The sequence below is a fragment of the Theropithecus gelada genome, chromosome 19 (genome assembly GCF_003255815.1).
Source record: "Theropithecus gelada isolate Dixy chromosome 19, Tgel_1.0, whole genome shotgun sequence".
Lineage (NCBI taxonomy): Eukaryota > Metazoa > Chordata > Mammalia > Primates > Cercopithecidae > Theropithecus > Theropithecus gelada.
The window spans coordinates 24,579,783-24,598,468 of record NC_037687.1 but is presented as its reverse complement, the minus strand read 5'-3'; the positions used below and the strand labels follow the sequence as shown (position 1 = coordinate 24,598,468).

The 18,686-nt window shown below is 57.2% G+C and overlaps 1 protein-coding gene across 4 annotated transcripts in view; it reads left to right on the top strand.

The window, feature by feature from the left end:
* The first annotated feature begins 3,727 nt into the window (after nt 1–3,727).
* Nucleotides 3,728–18,686, top strand: part of MEIS3 (Meis homeobox 3) — a 24,087-nt gene continuing 9,128 nt past the window's right edge. For 2 of the 4 annotated variants that reach the window (XM_025368915.1, XM_025368916.1), the window contains exons 1-6: nt 9,554–10,085; nt 11,931–12,103; nt 12,303–12,462; nt 12,563–12,613; nt 15,532–15,582; nt 15,770–15,919. In XM_025368915.1, the coding sequence (XP_025224700.1) occupies nt 10,074–10,085; nt 11,931–12,103; nt 12,303–12,462; nt 12,563–12,613; nt 15,532–15,582; nt 15,770–15,919 (597 nt within the window). In that variant the 5' untranslated portion in view covers nt 9,554–10,073. Of the gene's footprint in view, nt 3,767–9,553; nt 10,086–11,930; nt 12,104–12,302; nt 12,463–12,562; nt 12,614–15,531; nt 15,583–15,769; nt 15,920–18,686 lie in introns of those variants that run through there. The other 2 variants (XM_025368917.1, XM_025368919.1) reach the window with 2 other exon arrangements.

Sequence of the window (18,686 nt, the reverse complement as noted above, 5' to 3'; positions counted from 1 at the left end):
GAGTGCAATGGCGCGATCTCGGCTCGCTGCAACCTCCGCCTCCCGAGTTCAAGTGATTCTCCTGCCTCAGCCTCCCAGTAGCTGGGATTACAGGCGCCCACCACCACACCTGGCCAATTTTTGTATTTTTAGTAGAGACAGGTTTTACCACATTGCCCAGACTGGTCTTGAACTCCTGACCTCAGGTGATCCACCCACCTCAGCCTCCCAAAGTGCTGGGATTACAGGCGTGAACCATCGCGCACAGCCTGGGACACCTTCATCTTAATAAACGCAAACAAACACAGGGGGTGTAGAGTAAGGTCTCAGCTTCAAAGGGGGACACATTGAGAGCTTGGGGCTTGGAAAACATGAGGGCTTTCACGCCTGTCCCGTCACCTCACCCCAAAGGTCATGATTCTCACCCAGATGCAAAGAGCTCCATGGGGTCAGCTTGGGGTGACTGGCATTGTCCTTGGAGGCAGCAGAGCATAGCGGCTGACCTTCTCTGTGCCTCAGTTCCCTCATCTGGAAAATGGGCGATAATGATGCTCACAGTACCTATGTCACAGGGTTGTCGTGAGGATTAAATGAATATATATTAGCCTCACAGGCCGGATATGGTGGCTTATGCCTGTTATCCCAGGTACTTTGGGAGGCCAAGGTGGGAGGTTTGAGTCCAGAAGTTCGAGACCAGTCTGGGCAACACAGTGAGACCCCATCTCTACTAAAAATAAAAATTATCCAGGCAACGTGGTGCACACCTGTAGTCCTAGCTGCTCCAGAGGCTGGGGTGGGAGGATCACCTGAGCCCAGAAGGTTGAGGCTGCAGTGACTCATGATCATGCCACTGCACTGCAGCATGGGTGACAAAGTGAGACCCTGTCTCAAAAAATAAACAAATGAACAAAACCCAAGCAAAACCCAAAGTAATCTGGAGGCAGAACTCCTTCTTCCTGGAGGGACCTCAGTCTTTCTTAAGGCCTTCAACTGATTGGATAAGGCTCACCCATACAATCTACTTCACTCAAAGTCAACCGATATTAAATGTTAATCTCATTTTTAAAATACCTTTACAATGGCTGGGCGTGGTGGCTCACACCTATAGTCCCAGCTACTCAGGAGGCTGAAGTGGGAAAATCACTTGAACCCGGGAGGCAGAGGTTGCAGTGAGCCAAGATTGCACCACCGCACTCCAGCCTGAGCAACAGAGCAAGACCCTGTCTCAAACACACACACACACACACACACACACACACACCACTTCACATCAGGGCAGCACAGCTTAGCCACGTGGACACATATGATTCACCACCACGAGAGGTACCTCTTTTCCCTTTGCTTCCTCTCTGCCCATCCATCATGTCCCCACTGGCCACTGCCTTAGGCTGAGCACCAACAGAAGCCAGCCCACAGCAAGGATGGGAGGGAAATAGTTTATTTGGGAGGTGATCCCAGGAGGCACTGGAGGGAGATGGGAAAGAAAACGATTAAAGGTGGTGTTGAGGGCTGGGCGCGGTGGCTCACACCTGTAATCTCCGCACTTTGGGAGGCCAAGGTGGGCGGATCATCTGCGGTCAGGAGTTCAAGACCAGACTGGCCAACATGGTGAAACCCCGTCTCTACTAAACATACAAGAATAAGCCGGGCACAGTGGCAGGCGTCTATAATTCCAGTTACTTGGGAGGCTGAAGTAGGAGGATCACTTGAACCCAGGAGGCAGAGTCTGCAGCGAGCCGAGATCGTACTGTCAGCCTGGGTGACAGAGTGAGACTCCATCTCAAATAAACAAATAATAAAGGTGGTGTTGAATGAGCAGGTCACCCTGTGGACAACGAGGTCTCAATCTTGCTGGGGACCTCTCAGGGAACTCTGGAGTTGCCCCACCTGAAGACTTTGGGTTATGTATCCACTAACTCCTGTCTGATGGTGGCCCAGGACTCCTTTAGGGGTGCTCACTTCTACTGCTTCCCATCCTGGTCTGGAACGCATTCAGGGAAGGGTCGCAGGTACCAGCGTGAGAGATGCTGTTGGGTCCTGGGTATGAGTGGGTCAGAGACAGCCTCTGCTATGATTACCTCCCAGAACGGGGGTCTCACTACCTCCCTCTTCCAGTAAGGCAATGCGTGGGCACCAGCACAGCACTGACCGTGCCCAGGCTGCCCTCTCTTCTGGCTTGATGCCCCCAGCTCCCTCCTCGGCCTCTCCCAGGGAATCGGGAAGGGCTGGTACTGGCACCTCCTCCACGTTCTGCCGTCCCCCCGAGGATTGAAATCAGACACTAGGGAGGACTTCCAGGCACACGTGGCCAAGGGAGAGGGATGGGGCTCCAGGCTTTGGTACCTCCCAAGGTACCTCCTCACTCTCTCCTCGCCACGTTTGCCTCCTGTTCGTTCCCTCCCGGCAATTCTCTCCCTGGGAAGTGCCGGGAAGGGAATGCCATGGGTGGTGGATTGAAAGGGGTGGGTGGGGTCAGTAGAGGGGGAACACGATGGTGGAGGGGGTGGAGAAAGGGCACAAAAAGAGGAGGGGAAGTTGGAGAGGGGCCAGAGAGCCAAGCACAAAACACAGGGGCCAGAGAGGCAGCAGAGACAGAGATACAGACAGGATGCAGAGAAAATGCAGACGGAGGAAGCCTGGAGACTCAGAACACAGCGCAGGGAGCAGGGCGGGGCGGGGGTCGCAGGGCGGCAGGGCAAGGCCCTCACCCCATTCCCAGCACACAAAGCCAGTGAGGCCAACGCTGAGGGTGCGCTCAGACACCAGAGATTAAAAAGGCACAGCTGGGCCGACAGAGCCCATGGCAGACAGAGGGACACGGACAGACAGGGAGAGAGAGACACAGAGAGAGAGGGAGAGACCGAGAGGGATGGAGAGACAGAGAGAGATGGAGAGACAGACAGAGAGGGAGAGACAGAGAGAGAAATGGAGAGGCAGAGAGAGAGAGAGAGAGAGAGAGAAATGGAAAGGCAGAGAGAGAGAGAGAGAGAGAAATGGAGAGACAGAGATGGCGAGACAGAAATGGAGAGACAGCAAGAGGGAGAGTCAGAGAGATGGAGAGACAGAGGCAGAGAGAGAAATGGAGAGACAGAGAGGGAGGGACAGATGAAGAGACAGAGACAGAAGGAGAGATACAGAGAGAAATGGAGAGAGAGATGGAGAGACAGAGGGATGGAGAGACAGAGAGAGATGGAGAGACAGAGAGAGGGACAGACAGAGAGATGGAGAGACAGATGGAGAGACAGAGAGAGATGGAGAGACAGAGAGATGGAGAGACAGAGGCAGAGAGAGAAATGGAGAGAGAGAGAGAGGGAGAGAGATGAAGAGACAGAGAAGAAGAGATACAGAGAGAAATGGAGAGACAGAGAGAGATGGAGAGACAGAGAGAGAGATGGAGAGACAGAGAGAGGGACAGAGACAGAAAGAGACAGAGTTATAGAGAGATACAGCAACAAAGACAGACAGTGAAGGAGACAGAAACAGAGACAGAGTCAGAGATGGAAAGAGACTCAGTGAGAGAGAGACAGAGACAGGAGAGAAGGAGAGAGGGTGAGGAAAAGAAAGAAGAGGAGGAGGAGGACGGACAGACCAGAGACGGGACCCAGAGGCACAGCGAGAAACTGGCAAAGGAAAGCAGATTCCAACAAAAAAGACAGAGAGGGCAAGGAGAGATAGAAATGGAAGGAAAAGGGGGAGAGAGGGGTCTCGGTGGGAGCCACAGCCTGTGCCCCGCCCCCCGCCCGGGTCAGGCCAGGTCCTCCCCGCCGCTGCTGAGCCGTGGCTAATGGTATGATTGCTTGGTGGGGCGGGAGGAGAAGGGGGTGGCAGGCATTTGTCAGGGCCGGTGACAAATGAGCCACCGGAGTCTGGGCTCGGGTGATGGATGGCGCGGCCAGTTGGCGGAGGGGCGGGCGCGGGGGTGGGGGCCCCCGCCAAGATAAATGTTTCCTTCTCCTGGAGCTGGGCCAGGCAGTGGGAGGATGGGGAGGGGGCGATGTATTTATGACGGGCCCGGGTGGAAGAGAGGGGGGAGCCAGGGGTACAGAAGCCCAGCGGGGATACGGTAGGGAGGGACCAAGCGGGCACAGGGAGGTGGAGAGAGGGAGAGGAAAGGAGGGAGAAGACACAGAGGCCCCTGGAGAGAGAGATCAAGATGGATAGAAAGAGAGATAAGAAAGACGAGACAGAGAAGACATCCAGACAAAGAGACACAGAGATACAGAAAAAAAAACAAAACAAAAGGACAACCAAGAGACAGACAGACAGACACAGTCCAGGCGGAGATGGAGACAGAGATGGCCTGTCTTTTAGGATCCCTTCTTCCCCCACCCTCCTGAACACAGATTCTTAGTTAGAGAGAGCCTGGAATGAGGAGGAGGAACCACACCTGGGCGCCCAGAAGGAGGCAGACAAGACACAGAGCTGTTGATAAAGAGGGAAAACCAGGCCGGGCGCGGTGGCTCACGCCTGTAATCCCAGCACTTTGGGAGGCCAAGGCGGGCGGATCACAAGGTCAGGAGATCGAGACCACGGTGAAACCCTGTCTCTACTAAAAATACAAAAAATTAGCCGGGCGCGGTGGCGGGCGCCTGTAGTCCCAGCTACTCAGGAGGCTGAGGCAGGAGAATGGCATGAACCCGGGAGGCAGAGCTTGCAGTGAGCCGAGATCGCGCCACTGCACTCCAGCCTGGGCGACAGAGCGAGACTCCGTCTCAAAAAAAAAAAAAAAAGAGGGAAAACCGAGGCAGGGGGCTAGCAGGCCCAAGAGAGAGGACAGGAGGAACCCAAGGTGGATCCTTGCTCATTTGGTCTGCTCCTGCAGGCTTTCAGAGGGGATCCTGGGGACCACTGAGGATCCCCGGCGGGCGTGGCTGCCTGGTGGGCATAGCCCCAGCGGTCGGTGCTCAGGCTGGGGCACTGAGGAGCCAGTCCGCTGAGAGATCGCCCAGCCTGTGCTGGGGAGACCCGCGAGGTCCCCCAGATCTACTCATAGAGGGCTCCATGCTTCCCGTCTGTAAAACAGGTGCAGGGCAGGGCTAGAGGCGGAGACCCCTGCAGGCCAGGAGCCACTCAGCCGGGCAGGGAAGACGCTTCCAGACACTTTCACGGAGAGGCCCAAGCACCACCCTTGAAGAGCCACCAACGGAGGCAGCCGCTACGCAGAGACACAGGCACCCCCCTCCAGCACCAGGCCTGGCTGCCACCTGCTCCCTCCCCCTGGGAACAGAAGGGTCCCAGGACTACTGAAGGGAGACAGCCAGGAAAAGGAGAGTGGGAGAGAGACAGAGAGAGAGACAGAGAGAGACAGACAGACAGACAGACAGACGGAAAGACAGACGGAGGGACAGAGGGAAAGATTGGAGGAAGAGCCTCAGAAAGCGGGAGCCTCCCCTGCCTCCTCCCTCCGTCCCCGCCGGCATCCTCCCCCAATCAATTTCTCTGCCAGACGTTCTTAATTCTCCCTTCCCAACATCTCGTCTCTTTCTTTAATTGAGAAGATTTATGCTTCAGAGTCCAAGCCCGCTGCGCTTGTTTGGGGGGTGGCAGGGACGACTCCGGGGTCTCTATTGGAGCTCCTGTCCCCCACTCCCTCCCCCTCCTGTCTGTCTCGCTCTATCTGCACCTCTCTCTCTCCCCGCACCCCCGTCTGTCTCTGTCTCTCTCTCTCTCTGTTTGCCTTTCTCTGAATCACACCCGTCATTGGAATTACCTCCCTCCCCACCCCAGTTAAGCCCCGTCGCCATCCCAGGTGCCCGTTCCCTCCCTTCCTGCTCTGTCCACGCCCCCGCACCACTGGCCGTCAGATGAGGCCGCACCTGCTCCTCTAGGTGTCAGAATCAGCCTGGGCTAAGGGAACCTTAGCATGCACCCCCACCACAAAAGCAAATAGAGGCAGGGACTCACTCCTAACCCTTGCATCCCTCACCCCAAGTCTTGGCTGAGGGCGAGGTGGGGGTGGGGCAGACCAAACAGCTTTGTGTCTTTAATTAAAAAGTGATTTAAATTAATTTTCTGCTCCAAAACCCCTATCTGGGGTGTGCCGGCCTTGATGAAGGGAAAGGCCTCCAGACCCCTTCCCCTCCGACTGCCTTAAAGGGCCAGCCTCACCACAGGACAGTCACGGGGGGCAGAGCCCGCCGGCATGGGGACCCCCCGACTCAGCTAAGACCCTGAGTCCTGGCACCCTCTAGCTTAACTGTTTCTCCATTATCCACAATCCCCCGCCCCCAGCGCGCGTTGCCCATCCTGCCGAGGGGGGATCGAGGCTCAGAGAGGGGAGAGTCTACCGTGGGACCAGACTCCAGATTCCCAGGTGACCCCTGGAGATGGCCAGGGAGGGGGTCCGTGGTGTGTCCAGGGGGGCTCGGAGAACAGAGAGCCGGAGAGAGAAAGGACGGGAGAAGGGGAGAGAGACAAGGAGACAGAGACTGGGAGAGAGGGAGAGTGAGCAGGAACCCCAGCCCCGGGTAGGAGAGGAGGGACCTGGGGCCACCAGGGCCGCAGTCTCTTCCTCTCCTCCCTCCACAGCCTGCCCCTTCCCCACTCCCACTGGGAAGTCCTGCTGCTGCCCTAACCCCAATCCCTCATGCTGTAGCTCTGTACGGCTCACCCTGGCTCACCCCCTATCCCGCTCCTTGGTGGTTCTGTTTAATTTCCATAAGACAGGAGGGCAGAGAAGCAGGTGGCAGCAGAGGTAGTGCTGTTGATGACAGTCTTGAACTATGTCCTTGGAGGGCTGCCTCCAGCCCTCTCTCAAGGTCTCTATTTCCTTCTGTCTCTGGGTCTCTATCCCTCTCTCTCTGGGTCTGTCCCCCTCTCTCTAGGTCTGTCCCCCTCTCTGGATCTGTCCCCCTCTATCTCTACATCTCTGTACCCCCACCCCCATCAGGGTCCGTGTCCTCCGCTCCCCGCATCCCTGTCCCCTTCTCTCTGGATCTGTCCCATTCTTTGGCGCTATTCCTCTGGGGTGACTTTCAGGATTTTGTGGGGGGTCAAGTGTCCTTCTGTGAGAATGGGATAAAAACTATGGGCCACTTCCCTGGGGGAAAAACACAGAGGCACCCAGTCCACAATTTCCCAGGGAACTTTCCCCTGGGTTCACAGGTCTCCTGACAGCCACCTGCACACCCCCGCGGGAAGCTGAAGACACCAGGGACTAAAGACCCCCAATGTAAAAGATGCCACGGGGAGAATGAATCCAGGGGTCGCCACCAGCCCCCTCGCCCCCTCCCTCAATAGCCTCTTAGATGTTTCCTGGACACACCAAGCACCTTCTGCTCCCCCGACTTTTCCAGGCTTTGCACCTGCAATTCCCCCTGCCCAGAATGCTCTCCCCAGGTGTGTGCACAGCTCAGATGTCCCCGCCTCTGAGGGCTGTCCCTGTCCAGCCTACAGAAGCCGCCCTCCCCACACCGTTCTTACACAGCTTAGTTTGGGAGCACTGGCCATCTCCAGGCACTAGTTAGTATTTATGCATCCATTTACTCGACTACCCTCCCTTCCTACCCATCCCCAGGGAAAAGTGAGTGCCATAAGACCAAGAAGTTTGCCTTTTGTTCCCTGCTATGTCCCCAGAACGCCACCTGGCAAGTAGTAGTAGTAGAAGTTGCTGCTGCATGAATCTTTTTCTTGATCTCAGAACCTCGGGTTGAAAGCTCGCCTTAGGAATCCGATGAAAGCCGCGGACTTGCCCTCCAACACCTTGTGTGGGGGCCCAGGGTTTACCCCACAGACTGCAGGTTCCAGGGACTCCCTGAGAGCAGCTGAGGGGGCTGCAGGCTCAAGACAGGGGCCCAAGACGGCAGAGGGGCCTCCAGTACCCACCACATCCAGAGACAGAAACAACACGCATAGTCACTCCTACACACCACACACATAAAACACACACACCACACGGGTATGCACACACACACCCCACACACCCCACACACACAAAACACCACACACCACAAGCACACCACACAGGTATGCACACACACCCCACACACCACACACACAAAACACCATATACCACACAGGTACGCACACACACCACACACACCACACAGGTATGCACACACATGCCACACACACACCACATGCCACACACACACCACACACACAAAACACACACACCACACACACCACACAACACACACCACACAGGTACGCACACACACATGCCACACACACACAAAACACACACCATACAGACCACACACCACACACATGCAAAACACACACCACACACAAAAACACACACCACACACACACAGGTACTCACACAAACACAAGTATGCACACATACAGGTACACACAACATGAGTACACACACACCACACACACACAAAACACACACCACACATGCACACACCACACAAAACATACACACATCACACACATGCACACACCACACACACAAAAGCACACCACACATACAAAACACACCACACACACAGATGCACACACCACATACACACCACACACACGCACACACCACGCACGCACACCACACATGCACATCACACACCATACACAGACACACCACACACAAAACACAGACACAAAATACACCACACACACAAAACACACCACACACAGGCACATACACACCACACACAATGCACACACACATGCAAGCACACACAGGCGCAGGCACAGGGGCCCCTGTCTCCTAGAGGAGGGAGGGAAAGGGGTGAGGGCAAGAAGAGAAACTAAAATCTAAGCGCTGGCTTCCTTCCGGCCTCCTGTCCTCTCCTCTGATTCCGTCCCACAGGAGAGAGGTGGGGAAAGGGAGAAAGAAACAGAGAGAGAGGTGAGGGGGGACAGAGACAGAGAGAGGTGAAGGGGAGAGAAACAGAGCGAGTGGGAGTGGGGGGTAGAGAAACAGAGGGAGAGAGAGGTGAGGGACATAGGTAAGGGGGGAGACAGAGAAACGGAGAGAGAGATGGAGGAGAGGGAGAGACACACAGAGAGACGGGGAGGGGGGTAGAGGTGGGAGGAGGGAGAAACAGAAAAAAACACTGAGAGAAACAGAGGTGAGGGGGAGGAGAGAGACAGAGGGAGAGAGGTGAGAGGGAGAGAAACAGAAAATGGGAGGTGGAGGGGAGAGAGACAGCGAAGAGAGAGAAACAGGGAGAGAGAGAGGTGGGGGGAGAGACAGAGGAGAGAGAGGTAAGCGGGGAGAGAGAGAAACGGAGAGAGGTTGGGGGTTGAGGGAGAGACAGAAACAGAGGGGGAGAGAGGCGGGAAGAGGTGGGAGGAGAAACAGAAAAAACAGAGAGAAAATGAGAGAGAAAAGAGACAGGGTGGAGGGAGGGAGGGGGGGGAGAGAGACAGAGACAGAGGTGGGGGAGAACTCGAGACAGAGGCGGGTGGCTGCCGGCAAGGGGAGAGGGAGACCCGGAGCGGGGTGGGGGGAGAGCGACCCGGAGCGAGCGCGGCGGGCGGGGCGGGGGCCGATGAGGACGCGTCCCAGGGCGACTCCGATACAAAAGCCGCCGGGAGAGGCCGCGGGCCCGGGCGGGGCGGGGCGCGGATGGGGAGGGGGGAGGGGGGAGGGGGAGAGGAGAGGAGAGGAGGGACCCGCAGCCCCAGCCCCGCCCCGCCCCGCCCGGCCGCGCCGGCGGACAGTGGGTTAAGCATCTCCGCCGTGGAACTTCCGGATGTGACCACAGAGAGGGAGAGACCGGGAACGGGGAGCGCGGCCGCCAGCACCCCCGAGCCCCCGCCGCCCCGGGCTGCCCCCAGCCCCTCGCGGTCCCCGGTCTGTCCGTCTTGGGACAGTTCGATTCCCTCCGGAGCCCGGGGAGGGACGGGGGGGCCCAGGGGAGGGGGCCTCGGGCGCCCCGCCCGCGCCTGCTGCCCCCGCCCCAGCGGCGATGCGCTCCTGGCCGTGACCCCCGCTGGGGGCGGGGGCCGGGGTCCATGCGCGGAGTCCCGACCCGGCCCGGCGCCTGCCGCTGACGGCGGCGGGGGTGGGGGAGCGCGCGCCCGGCCTCCTGCCCACCCCCTGGCGTCGACACTGCGGGCCGTCTGGGGCTGCGGCCCGGGGCTGCGCCCTCCCCCGCGGCCAGGCTCTGGAGGGACCCGGGAGCTGCCACCGGCCTCAGCCCATGGCCCGGAGGGTAGGTCTCAGGGCGGGGACCCCGCGCCCCGGCCGCTTCCGCACCCCCTGTCCCTGCATCCCTCCTCTCCGGCGCTGGCCCCGCATCAGCCCATCCGTCCTCTCCACCACCTCTCTCTTGCCCCTCCCTCCGCCCCTGGGTCTCCCAGTCCCTCTGTGCTCCCTCTCTGCCCCCAGGTGGCCCCTCTCCCTGCCCCTGGGCCTCGCCTCCTCCCCACTGTTTAGCTTCTTCTCCCTGCCCCAGTCTCTCCCTACCTCTCTGTCCCCCTCTGTCTGCCCCAGTCTCCCCCTCCTTTCTGCCTCTCTGTCCCCCTCTCTCTGCCCCGGGTCTCCCCCCTCTTTCTGCCTGTCTGTCCCCCTCTCTCTGCCCCGGGTCTCCCCCTCCTTTCTGCCTCTCTGTCCCCCTCTCTCTGCCCCGGGTCTCCCCCCTCTTTCTGCCTCTCTGTCCCCCTCTCTCTGCCCCGGGTCTCTCTGCTCTCTGTCCCTGGGCTTCCTCCTCCATCTCAGCCGCCCCCACCTCACCGTCCCCCTCCTTTTCTGCCCTCCTCCGTCCTTCTCTTCACTCTACTTTTGTTCCAAGCCTCCCCTGCCTCTCCAGGGCTAGGAGTGGGACAGGGGTGGGAGGGGCGGTCTCACCAGGCTGCTGGCCCCAGGGAGCCTCTCTCCCTGGGGATGGGAACGGGCATAGGAGACAGGGGAGGAGGTGCGCCTCCGCTTTGGGGGTTCTGGGTGGGCTGTGGGGACCGAGTTTGGTGAGTGTGCCATGAGCAGCGGGGAGCAGTTGGATTCAACTTCAGGGCACAGGAGAAGTTAGGAGAAGAGGAAGAGGGAGAGAGTGGGACACGCAGAGCCAGGGTGCCCAGCCAGGTGAGGGTCGGAGGCAGGAACGTTCTAGCCTCTTCCCAGGGGAGTCCTGCTGCCTCTTTGAGCCTCCATGTCTTCATCACTGAGGAAGGGATTTGGCCTGACCTAGTGAAAGGTGCCCCAGGCTCCCCAGGTGCATGGTTCTGTGATGACGGGATGCGAGCATCCCACCCCATAATGGTGTTTTTCTTGGGTGCGAAAGTGTGTCTCTGTGGTGGTGCCTCGTGACCCTCTCCAGCAACAAGTGCTCACAGCGTGAGCCAGGCCCTGTGCTAAATGCCTCGTTCATTCATTCATTCGTTCATGTGCTAAATGTCTCAATCATGCATTCATTCCTGTGCCTGGTGTTGGGCTGTGTGTGTGTGTGTGCATGTGTGTGGGGGGGGTTGGGTGTGACTGACACACGAGCGTGCACGTGGGTTGGTGTGTATGGCTGTGTCTCCGTGTGTGGTGGATTCACGTGGTGAGTGGGGTGTGACATGTTGTTGAGACTTACTCTAAATGTGCATATCTACCAACTGTGAAATGGAATAGAAGACGGGGAGGCTTCGTGTGTGTACTTTGTGTACAACAATGCGCGGTTCCTGTAGGAGGTGTCCATGGATTTCCCTCTCTGTCTGTCTCTCTCTGTCTCTGTCTCTTATCTCTGTCTCTGTCTCCATCTCTGTCTCTGTCTCCGTCTTCTCACGCCACTCTCTCCATCTCTCTTCCCTCCCAGCCAGACCCTGCCGTCTCTCCCTCTGGGTCCTCCTGCCCGCATGTCAGGAATCTCTGCCTGGACGGGGTCCTCACTCCCACCCAGACAGCTCCGGGGGACCTGGAGGGCTCAAAGGGGCAGGGCTCAGACACTTGGGGACCAGAAGCAGGTTTCTGGGACACAGAGAGGCATCTTCTGGGTTCCAGGATAGAGAAGCTCCTCAGCCGAGTCTCGGGGTGCTGACCCCTCCCTGGGGCTCCCCCTTCTCTTCTCACCTTCGCCCAGTACGATGAGCTGCCGCACTACCCAGGCATCGCGGATGGCCCCGCAACCCTGGCTGGCTTCCCAGAGGCAGTGCCCGCGGCACCAGGGCCCTACGGCCCACACCGGCCTCCCCAGCTGCTGCCCCCAGGCTTGGACAGTGACGGCCTGAAGAGGGAGAAGGATGAGATCTATGGGTGAGTGGGGGCCGGTCTCAGGCTCCTGTCTCTCTCTCTGTCTTCTGTTTCTTTGCTCCCTGGGTCTGTTTCCGTCTCTGTGTATGAGTCACTGTCTCTCCGGGTCTCTTGTCCCCTTCCCAGCTGTTCTGCACCTTGCAGCCCCTCCATTCACCCCCCCAGCCTCTCCCTCGACCTCTCTCCTTTCCTGCCTCCCCAGACACCCGCTCTTCCCCCTCTTGGCCCTGGTCTTTGAGAAATGTGAACTGGCTACATGCTCTCCCCGTGATGGGGCTGGAGCTGGGCTGGGGACACCCCCCGGCGGCGACGTCTGCTCCTCTGATTCCTTCAACGAGGACATCGCTGCCTTCGCTAAGCAGGTGGGCACCCCCCACCCGCCAAGCACCGCACCGGAGAGCCAGCGAGGAGGGTTGGGTGGAAGGTGGGACATCCCCTGCCGGCTTCTCTCTTCCCTCCCAGGTTCGCTCTGAGAGGCCCCTCTTCTCCTCCAACCCAGAACTGGACAATCTGGTGAGACCCAAGCTCTCCCCCACACTCCCTCCTACGATGGGTCTCCTGTCCTGACTCCCCATCCCTGGGGTTGGTTGAGGGGGTGCAGAGAGGAGGCCACCTGGTCCATGTTCCCAAATGGCCATGATTGTTGCCCACATGCCATGTGGTACAGCCTAGAGTCTGAGAACGGGACCCATGGCCCGAGTTCAAATCCCAGCTCTGCCACTCACCAGCTGTGTGACCCAGGGCAAGTCACTCTGCGTCTCTGTGCCTGGCGTCCCGTCTGTGATGTGTGGCTGGTAGTAATTTCTGTCTTGGAGGGCTGCTGTGGGGATTTAATGAGTGAATGCAAGTCAAGTGCATGGGACAGCACCTGGCACAGAATAGGGCTGAAAAAGTGTCTGATGTTCCATCCGTCAGAAGAATAGTACCCATGCCAAAGTGAGCGCAGGGACTGCTTCCCAAGGAGAGGAGGCTGGGTGCGGCAGCTCACACCTGTAATCCCAGCACTTTGGGAGACCAAGGCCAGGAGATAGCTTGAGGCCAGGGATTAAGACCAGCCTGGGCAATGTAGTGACACCCCATCTCTACAAAAACATTTAATTAGCAGGGTGTGGTGGCACACACCTGTGGTCCCAGCTACTTGGGAGGCTGAGGCGGGAGGATCACTCGAGCCCCAAGAAGTCGAGGCTGCAGTAACCCTTGATCAGCTCCACTGCACACCAGCCTGGGCAATAGGGCAAGACCCTGTCTCTCATAGATAGCTAGAAAAAGAGAAAGAAGCCAGTTGCCGTGGCTCACACCTGTAATCCCAGCACTTTGGGAGGCTGAGATGGACGGATCACGAGATCAGGAGATCGAGACCATCCTGGTTAACACGGTGAAACCGCGTCTCTACTAAAAATACCAAAAAATTATCCGGCCGTGGTGGTGGGCACCTGTAGTCCCAGCTACTCTGGAGGTTGAGGCGGGAGAATGGTGTGAACCCGGGAGGCGGAGCTTACAGTGAACCGAGATCGTGCCACTGCACTCCAGCCTGGGCGACAGAGTGAGACTGTCTCAAAAAGAAAAGAAAAGAAAAAAGAGAAGAGAAAGGAAAACAAAGGGAGGGAAGGAAGGAGAGAGGGAGGCAGGGAGAGAGGGAAGGAGGGAGGGAAGGAAGGAAGGAAGGAAGGAAGGGAGGGAGGAAGGGCTGGGTGCAGTGGCTCATGCTTGTAATCCTAGCACTTTGGGAGGCCAAGGCCGGCAGATCACAAGGTCAGGAGTTCGAGACCAGCCTGACCAACCTGGTGAAACCCCCTGTCTACTAAAAATACAAAAATTAGCTGGGCGTGGTGCACTCGCCTGTAGTCCCAACTACTCGGGAGGCTGAGGCAGGAGAATCGCTTGAACCCGGGAGGCAGAGGTTGCAGTGAGCCGAGATCCTGCCACTGTACTGCAGCCTGGGCAACAGGGCAAGACTCTGTGTCAAACAAAGAAAGAAAGAAAAATAAAGAAAGAAGGAAAGGAAGAAAAGAAAAAAGAAAGAGAAGAGGCCGGGCACGGTGGCTCACGCCTGTAATCCCAGCACTTTGGGAGGCCGAGGCAAGTGGATCACCTGAGGTCGGGAGTTTGAGACCAGCCTGGCCAACATGGTGAAACTCTGTCTCTACTAAAAGTACAAAAATTAGCTGGGCACAGTGGTGCGTGCCTGTGGTCCCAGCTACTCAGGAGGCTGAGGCAGGAGAATCACTTGAACCTGGGAGGCGGAGGTTGTAGTGAGCCGAGATAGCGCCACTGCATTCCAGCCTGGATGACAGAGCAAGACTCCATATCAAAAAAGAAAGAGAAAAAAGAAGATAGAGAAGAAAGGAGGGAGAAATACCTCAGCTTCTCCCATCCTTTGCTCCCCAAGCTCTTGCCAGGGCTTCCTATTGGCCAAACCCTTTGGCAAAGGGCTCTGGGAAATGTCGTTTGCAGGTGGGCGGGGCCTGGAGCTGGGGGCCAACAGGCAGAGGGTGGGAATGCCAGTCTGAACGGCTCACCTTAGCTCTCCCCCTTTGTGATGGGCTCTTTTTCGTCTCTTGCTACTCTTTTTTTTTTTTTTTTTTTTTTGAGACGGAGTCTTGCTCTGTCCCCCTGGCTGGAGTGCAGTGGCGCGATCTCGGCTCACTGCAAGCTCCGCCTCCCGGGTTCCTGCCATTCTCCTGCCTCAGCCTCCCAAGTAGCTGGGACTACAGGCACCTGCCACCGCGCCCGGCTAATTTTTTTTGTATTTTTAGTAGAGATGGGGTTTCACCGTGTTAGCCAGGATGGTCTCGATCTCCTGACCTTGTGATCCGCCCGCCTCGGCCTCCCAAAGTGCTGGGATTACAGGCGTGAGCCACCGCGCCCGGCCCTCTTGCTACTCTTGTCTCTACCTCTGAATCTAACACCCACTCTTTCCTTAATTCTGCACTGCATCTCTGTTCTTTGTTTCCCCCTGTGTGCCTGGTGTCTTTGTCGCCCTGTCCCTGTCTTTTTTTTTTTTTTTTTTTTGAGACGGAGTCTCGCTCTGTCACCCAGGCTGGAGTGCAGTGGCCGGATCTCAGCTCACTGCAAGCTCCGCCTCCCGGGTTCACGCCATTCTCCTGCCTCAGCCTCCCGAGTAGCTGGGACTACAGGCGCCCGCCGCCACGCCCGGCTAAGTTTTTGTATTTTTAGTAGAGACGGGGTTTCACCGTGTTAGCCAGGATGGTCTCGATCTCCTGACCTCGTGATCCGCCCGTCTCGGCCTCCCAAAGTGCTGGGATTACAGGCTTGAGCCACCGCGCCCGGCCCTGTCCCTGTCATTTTATCTCACTCTTTCTGTTTCTCTGTCTCTCCTCTCTTCCTCCTCCTTTTCCTCTTCCTTCTTCCTCCCTTCTCCCTCCCCCGATTCCCTCTGTCTTCCCCCACCTCCTGTCCCGCGTTTTCAGATGATCCAGGCCATCCAAGTGCTGCGATTCCACCTGCTGGAGCTGGAGAAGGTGAGTGCGTCTCACCCCCCAACAGCCTCACTTGCCCACCTCATCCCACCCCCTCTCGTCGCCTCTGCCCCCCACCCACCTTCCAGCTCTCTCCCCACTGGAGTTGAAGCAGAATGCCACCCCCATCCCTGTGCACCCCAGCCCTGCCCTCCCGGGTGGCCCCCCCAGTACCCCGGTGCCCCCCCAGGTCCACGACCTGTGCGACAACTTCTGTCACCGCTACATCACCTGCCTCAAGGGAAAGATGCCCATCGACCTGGTCATCGAGGATCGGGACGGCAGCTGCAGGGAGGACTTCGAGGACTACCCAGCCTCCTGCCCCAGCCTCCCAGACCAGGTGGGCCTGGGACGGGCACCAGGCATATCGCCCTGCAGCCACAGCTGTGCCTGGATACTGCATGAAGGCGTATGCACACTACACAGCCTCAGATGCAGCCACAGTCAGCCTGATGACGGGGCACGCATATGCACACAGCCACATACCCACTGCACAACAGCTGTGCAGACTCGGATGCGGCTGGGCGACGGTGCGCACCCATGTGCACACCAGCAGCTGCAGATGCCACCCACAGACTCAGCTACACCCACACAGGTCCACACACAGCCACACCAACTCAGCAACAGCCATTTCTGCTCACAGCTGGACAGTAGCATCCACCGTGTACTCACACACACCCCCCCAGCCATACGACAGCAGCACAGAACACACAGCCGGGTTCTGCACGCCGTTCTCAATTGTGTGTGTGTCCACCGCATACGCACCCCCGCTCCAGCCACACGAAACAGCCACACAGATGGACATAGAGCCCAACAGCCCGAGGTACTGCCTGGCAAACTCAGATATAACCACACTTGGGCCCGGACTGACCACGGTGCCCTCTTGCACACACATGACCCTGGTCACATAACAGTCGGGCTGCAGCCGAGATCGTGCACACACACCACTCACAGCCACATGGCCCCAGACTCATCCACACAGACTTGGAAATAGACTCAACAGGCTCAGATGGGGCCACAAAGAAACCCAAAGAAGCAACTCAATAAGGTGGCACCATCTCAGATGCAGCCTCACTACAGTTTTATCCACTTAGGACACCAGACGGCAAACACGCACAGCACAGCCGTGTGGATCCTGACTTGCCACGGCTATGTACAGAGTAGAGGGGCGAAGCCTTGAGGAAAAGTCACATGAGAGCCACACCCAGGCAATCCTACTGTCAACACACCTGGCAATGACATGTTTACAGCACATGCACACCCACTCCACACCGCCTCAGATACACTCACATGACAACCACCCCACAGCCAGACGCACCCAGACACAGTCCCGGAGCCTTTTTTTTTTTTTTAATGGAGTCTCGTTTGTCAGTCAGACTGGAGTGCAGTGGTGTAATCTCAGTTCACTGCAACCTCTGCCTCCAGGTTCAATCGATTCCCCTGCCTCAGCCTCCCGAGTAGCTGGGACTACAGGTGCCTGCCACCACGCCCAGCTAACTTTTGTATGTTCAGTAGAGATGGGGTTTCACCATTTGGCCAGGCTGGCCTCGAACTCCTGACCTCAGGTGATCATCCCGCCTCGGCCTCCCAAAGTGCTGGGATTACAGGCTTGAGCCACCGTGCCTGGCCAAGTCCTGGAGCCTTATACCCACTCACACAGGAATCGCGACAGCAGTGTCACATACAAGACAACCAAACCTTCAAACTGCAGTCACAGAAAGAAAAATGTAGCCTGGTGATGGCTGGGTGCAGTGGCTCACACCTGTAATCCCAGCACTTTGGGAGGCTGAGGCGGGCAGATCACGAGGTCAGGAGTTTGAGACCAGCCAGGCCAACATGGTGAAACCCCGTCTCTACTAAACATACAAAAAAAAAAAATTAGCCGGGCATGGTGGCATGTGCCTGTAATCCCAGCTACTCGGGAGGCTGAGGCAGGAGAATCGCTTGCACCCGGGAGGCGAAGGTTGCAATGAGCCGAGATCGCGCTATTGCACTTCAGCCTGGGTGACAGGGCAAGACTCTGTCTCAAAAAAACAAACAACAACAAAAAAACCCAATAATGGCCGGGCACGGTGCCTCACGCCTGTAATCCCAGCACTTTGGGAGGCCGAGGCAGGCGGATCACGAGGTCAGGAGATCGAGACCATCCTGGCGAACACAGTGAAACCCCGTCTCTACTAAAAATACAAAAAAATTAGCCGGGCGTGGTGGCGGGCGCCTGTAGTCCCAGCTTCTTGGGAAGCTGAGGCAGGAGAATGGTGTGAACCCGGGAGGCGGCAGAGCTTGCAGTGAGCCGAGATCGTGCCACTGCACTGTAGCCTGGGCAACAGAACACGACTCCATCTCAAAAAAAAAAAAAAAAAAACCCCCAACAACAAATTAGTTGGATGTTGTGTCGTGCGCCTGTAATCCCAGCTACTTGGGAGGCTGAGACAGGAGAATCACTTGAATCCAGGAGGCGGAAGTTGCAGTGAGCCGAGATCTCACCACTGCCCTCCAGCCTGGGCAACAGAGTGACACTCTGTCTCAAAATAAAGAAGGGTAGGAGGGGGCGTGGTCACCAGAACCGGAGAGAGGAGCAGATTGCTTGACAGCAGCTGAGATTTTTGGTAGAAGAATACAGCTAATCTAAAACCACAGGTTGGGCAGATTTAACCCAACCTTAAACTGAAGAAGTGTTACTGCAGTCCATATGGATGAGCTGACCTCCTGGCACACGGAGCTGGGTGGAGGGTAAATCCTACCGATTGTCGAGTTCCTCAAAGCGTGTTGGAGTTTGCATAAAGAAACGACGAGGCTGGCTGCAGTGGCTTCACGCCTGTAATCTCAGCACTTCGGGAAGTCGAGGCAGGAAGATCGCTTAAGCCCAGGAGTTCGAGAGCAATCTGGACAACATCGTGAAATCCCATCTCCACAAAAAATAAGAAAAATTAGCCAGGCGCAACTGTAGTTCCAGCTACTTGGCAGGCTGAGGCGAGAGGATTGCTTGAGCCCAGGAATTTGAAGCTGCAGAGAGCTAAGATTGCACCACTGCACTCCAGCCTAGGTGACAGAGCAAGACTCTGTCTCTTTTTTTTTTTTTTTTTTTTTTTTTTTTTTTTTTTTTT